At 61.4% G+C, this 5,082-nt stretch overlaps 1 protein-coding gene across 1 annotated transcript; it reads right to left on the bottom strand.

Annotated features, from left to right (window-relative positions):
• Positions 1-1,066: 1,066 nt before the first annotated feature.
• On the bottom strand, positions 1,067-3,830 carry LOC119706173 (PHD finger protein 7-like). Its single transcript, XM_038149435.1, has 8 exons — positions 3,788-3,830; positions 3,374-3,585; positions 3,187-3,288; positions 2,764-2,888; positions 2,525-2,687; positions 2,273-2,438; positions 1,262-1,597; positions 1,067-1,146 (listed from the first exon to the last, which is right to left on the bottom strand). The coding sequence occupies exons 1-8, from the start codon at positions 3,828-3,830 to the stop codon at positions 1,067-1,069; spliced, it is 1,227 nt and encodes a 408-aa protein (XP_038005363.1).
• Positions 3,831-5,082: the final 1,252 nt, after the last annotated feature.

Here is a 5,082-nt window from a genome sequence, read left to right as displayed (position 1 = left end):
GGGGGACTATGGGCCCGACCTTGCTGGGGGGCACGGCTGCGTCTGGGGGATGCCGGTGATGGTGTTTCCCTTCTCCGGGGCATCTCAGGCCTTGGTCCGCTCATGCTGCTCCTGTCACGGCGACTCCTGGACCGGACAGGGGGACTCTGGGCCGGACCTTGCTGGCCGGAGCGGCTGCGTCTGGGGGATGCTGGTGGTGGTGCCTCCCTTTGTCTGGGCCTCTCAGCCCTTGGTCCGCTCATGCTGCTCCTGTCACGGCGACTCCGGGACTGGACTGGGGGACTCTGGGCCCGATCTTGCTGGGGGGCACGGCTGCGTCTGGGGGATGCCAGTGATGGTGTTTCCCTTCTCCGGGGCATATCAGGCCCTGGTCCGATTATGCATCTCCTGTCATGGCGATTCCTGGACCGGACAGGGGGACTCTGGGCCCGACCTTGCTGGGGGGCACAGCTGCGTCTGGGGGATGCCGGTGATGGTGTTTCCATTCTCCGGGGCATCTCAGGCCCTGGTCCGCTCATGCTGCTCCTGTCATGGCGACTCCTGGACTGGACAGGGGGACTCAGGGCTGGACCTTGCTGGCCGGAGCAGCTGCCTCTGGGGGATGCCGGTGGTGGTGTCTCCCTTTGTCTGGGCCTCTCAGCCCTTGGCCCTAGCCCACTGCTCCTGTCATGGCGACTCCTGGACCGGACAGGGGGACTCTGGGCCCGACCTTGCTCGGGGGCACGGCTGCGTCTGGGGGATGCCGGTGATGGTGTTTCCCTTCTCCGGGGCATCTCAGGCCTTGGTCCGCTCATGCTGCTCCTGTCACGGCGACTCCTGGACCGGACAGGGGGACTCTGGGCCGGACCTTGCTGGCCGGAGCGGCTGCGTCTAGGGGATGCCAGTGAATGTGTTTCCCTTCTCCGGGGCATCTCAGGCCCTGGTCCGATTATGCATCTCCTGTCATGGCGATTCCTGGACCGGACAGGGGGACTCTGGGCCCGACCTTGCTGGTGGGCACAGCTGCGTCTGGGGGATGCTGGTGATGGTGTTTCCCTTCTCCGGGGCATCTCAGGCCCTGGTCCGCTCATGCTGCTCCTGTCATGGCGACTCCAGGACCAGACAGGGGGACTCTGGGCCGGACCTTGCTGGGGGGCACGGCCTTGCCTGGGGGATGTCCGTGATGGTGTCTCCCTTCTCCGGAGCCTCTCATCCCTTGGTATTGTCCCGCTGCTCCTGTCACAGCAACTCCCAGATCGGACGGGTCTATTTGGGGCCCGACCTTGCTGGCGAGAGCTGCTTCGCCTGCGGCCGGGCCCAGCACGTCTGGAAGGGACCCTGTCCTCAGGGTCTGGGGAGCTGCTGTATGTAGGCCCTGATGTGCTGGGGCTGCTGGTGTCCAGCAAGGAAGATGGCAGCGATTGCTTCCTTCCTGCTGTGTGTTGGTGGCTGCTGTGGCTGCTTGTCTCTGGAGATGGCGACGGGAAAGCCAGCTCCGGTGCCACCGGGGTGCGGGAGCTGGGCCTGATGGCCTCAGATTCTGAGGAGCCGTGAGCAGATTCCAGTCCTGACTGTCTGGCCAGACTGGGGCCACTGGGCTCCGGCTCATCCCTGGAGGCTATAAGGGCAAGCAGGAATGTCAAAGGCCCCTCAGGCCCAAGGCAGGCCAGGCCAGAGCAGTGCCCCCAGCCCTTCAGGAGCGGACGGGCTCTGCCAAGCGCAGCCTGGGCACTGACCCCAGCCCAGGGACATCGGCTGCTTTGACTCATACCTGTTCCGAGACCAGCACAGCTGTCACACTCCCATCTCTGTATGTGGTTTCTCAGGCCAGAGCAGCGCCTGTGGGTGCCCTCGGCAGCACAGGAGGAGCACAGGAGCAGTTGCCAGGGCCTGGGGAGGCAAAGAGGTTTATGGCACTGAGGACAAAATGTCCCCGCACATGGTTGTCTGGCCAAGCTCGTCAAGTTTTTCTCCTAATTGATCTTTTGCTGAGATACGGTTTCCCTACAGAGCCCTGGGAGCAGCTTCCCAGCTTACCCCTCTTCCTCTGCCTCCTCCCTGCATCCAGGGTAAAGGCATTCCCTGGCATTGCACTGGCTGTGCCTCACTCCTAGATCTGCAAAGGCATTATTGTCCTCCCATGTTGGCTGTCTGATGGAGAAAGCAAAAGCTGATGAGTTTCTGCTGCCCTCCCCTCATGGAGGTCCAGGGTCTCCCTGCTCTTTCAAGTTGGGCATGAAGCTGAAGGCCAGACTCACGGGGCAGGGCAGGGCCAGGACTGCTGGGGCAGGGCCTGGCACAGCACAGCACTTGCACCCTCCTGTCTCGTGAGCCAGGCAGAAGGACACACACCTGATGGGAATTCGGATCCCCAAGACGAGCATTTCAACAATGAATTCCTGGCCTTCTCTGCACAGGGGGCACTGGAGGCATAAGAGGCCAGCGTGCATGGCCTGTCCCTGCAGGGCAAACACAAGCAGGGTGAGCGAGGCCCTGCAGCTGCTGAGCACCTGCTGTGGCCCGGGCCTGGGGAGACGGCTCCTACCTGGATGCAGTCCCTGTGGAACCAGGCCCTTCTGCACGTTGGGCACACCAGGGTTGTGAAGGTCTTTCTATCCTCCACAGGCTCCATGCAGATGAGGCAATCGGTGCCCGGCTCTGGAGTCACCTCCACATCCTGCTCTGGACGGTGCTCAGGGCAGAAGGAGCTGGAGGAAAATGGATGGGGAACGTGGGAAATGTTGGATCCTTCCCCAGGGGTGGCCACAAGGAGAGATGGGTTACCTGTATGGAGTAATGTATTGATTGACACAGCCGCCCTCCTTGGCACAGGGCAGGTGGAACCATCTCCCGCAGTCCTCCTTGCAGCACATGATGGTTGCCCCGCTCTGTCCGCAGACGCAGCAGTGCTGGAAAGAGGCGAGCAGCCCCATCAGCAGCAGCCTCGGGACCTTCCCCTGGCAGCCCCACGACCCCGGGCAGGGCGCAGGATGTGGCCACTGCCGGATGCCAGCCCAGAGAGCCGCCTGGTGGAGGAGGGAGGCTCCTGTGCCAGAGCCTCTGTGCCAGAGCCTGTGTGCCAGAGCTCCTGGGAGCCAGACTGGGTCCCACAGGCGCTGTTGGGCCGGCCTTTCTTTCCTGCGCTCTGGCCTAAGCTCCTGCAAACCGGGCCAGGCACAAAGCTGCCTGCTCTTTTTAGGCTCTCACCTTGTGTGCCGCCCGCGAGACGGCAATTTGGATGTCTCGCGGGAGAAAGCCCATGAGTCCCACACGATGGTTCTCTTGTCGAAATAGAAGAGTGGAGAAAAACTGCAGCAAACGAGAGGAGCTGATGAGGAGAGAGAGGCAGGAACTGCCCATTGCAATGGTGGAGGGAGCACCCGGAGTCACTCACCATGCAGAACACGTGGGCACAGAGCCCACACTTCTCCAGTTTGTCACCACAGATGTCCGGGTCAGCCTCTGCACGGCGACACAGCACGCATGCTGCAGGGGACAGAGCCAATGGCAGCGGGCATGAGCACCTCTGCGGGGCTCTTAGCCGGCAGCAGCTTCGCCCCCAAGGGCTGCTCTGTCCCCGCCTGGCTGATGGGCAGGGCTGGAGGCCTTGCCGAGCGGGGGCCGTTGCGGGCACGGCCGTCCCAGGAGCTGCCCCCTGGCCCAGCTGAGCCCCACTTGGGGAGGAAGGAGGCTCCCAGCCCCGGCACGGCTGAGCAGCTCCTGCCTCCCGCTGCCTCTGCTCAGGGTCCCCCACTGCCTGCCACAAGAGCCCCTGGGCCAGGCTGTCAGAGGGCTGCCTATCCTTCACCTGGCTCCCTGGCACCAGGGCCCTCCTGCTTCCTGTCACACATGGCGGCTGGCGGCTGTGAGTCCCGGACAAGGAATGCTGCCAGGCAGACAGGTGTTTGTCCTCTCTCTCTGTGGGAGAAAGAAGACTCTGGGGAGTTTGCAGAACAGGCCCAGAGCCACGAGGGCTCTGCTCCCAGCTCAGCCCTGCGTGAGCCCTGCTCCTGTCCGCCTTCTCCTCCCGTCCTCGCGTCAAGGAACACCGCAGTCTCCTCTAGATATTCCTCCGCTGAATCAGGGGAGGGAGAGGCAGGTGAGCCTGCAGCACAGGCCCAGAGCCCTGAGGTGTGGGGCCCCTCTGGTCCCTGGGCAGCCACGTCTCAGCCCTGCCTTCTCCTCCCGTTGTCAGGTCGCACTGACACACGGCCTGAGCCCAGCATTCCCTTTTGTGGCCTTGGTTGAACAGGTCACAATGGCCACTGTGACATCAGCATTGTGCACCCAAACCTGGGGCAGCCATGGCCTCAGGTCCCTGGCAATCACTAGAGGCGGCCTGCTTGGGCACCGAGGCTCTGAGATGGGTCCGAGCCTTTGGTCAGGGTGGAACTCGGGCCGGGACTCCTGCAGCAAGTGCAGGGTCAAATGCCAGGCCCTGGGGCAGCCATCGAGGCTGGGACTGAAGGCAGGAAGGTGCTGTTCAGGCACTGCCACTCCAGGGCTGCGGCCTGGCCAAGGGAAATCTCTGCTGCTGCCCCTGGCAGTCGGCTGCCCAGAGAGCTGGTGCGGAGTCTCCTGCCCTGCAGAGGTTCAAAACCTGCTCTAGGTGAACTGACCTTTTCCTCAAGACCTGTCTGGAGAAAACTAAGTGAACCTGATTTGTGCTGCTGCTGATCACCGGTGGGAGTAGGAGATCATCCTGGAGACCACCACAGCTGCCTCCAGATCTCACTTAGCCTGCCATTCTCTGAACCAGCAACTTTGACCGTTCATATAAATGGAAAAATTAGTATTAAGCTCCTTAGAAAGCTAATCTTTTGCACTGACTCAGTGGAAACACAGACAATTCAATGAGAATTTTCTGTGTACATTTCACAGGAGGGCTTGCAACAGTCCTCAACTCAAGTCAAATGCAGGAGAATGCTTTTGCTACATTATAGCAACTTTGCCAGTTTGGTCCATGCTTTCCTACTAGCAAATACATTGAAAAAAAAAATCAAGAAGAGGAGCACAAACAATTCTTGTCAGTTTTTCTCACTCGTGTCTTTGCAAACATGCTCCTGGAAATCCAGATCCGTGACTTGTAGAACAATCAGTGCG

The sequence above is a fragment of the Motacilla alba genome, chromosome 12, assembly GCF_015832195.1.
Source record: "Motacilla alba alba isolate MOTALB_02 chromosome 12, Motacilla_alba_V1.0_pri, whole genome shotgun sequence".
Lineage (NCBI taxonomy): Eukaryota > Metazoa > Chordata > Aves > Passeriformes > Motacillidae > Motacilla > Motacilla alba.
Note: the sequence above shows the minus strand (reverse complement) of the source record. Positions and strands in the feature narration are given on the sequence as shown.

Excerpts from the sequence above, each read along its gene's own strand:
- LOC119706173 (XM_038149435.1), bottom strand. The coding sequence starts at position 3,830 with ATGTGTGACAGGAAGCAGGAGGGCCCTGGTGCCAGGGAGCCAG. Across the intron at positions 2,688-2,763 it reads CAATACATTACTCCATACAG|CTCCTTCTGCCCTGAGCACC; the intron begins GTAACCCATCTC and ends ATTTTCCTCCAG. Across the intron at positions 1,147-1,261 it reads AAGCAGCTCTCGCCAGCAAG|GCAAGGCCGTGCCCCCCAGC; the intron begins GTCGGGCCCCAA and ends GACATCCCCCAG.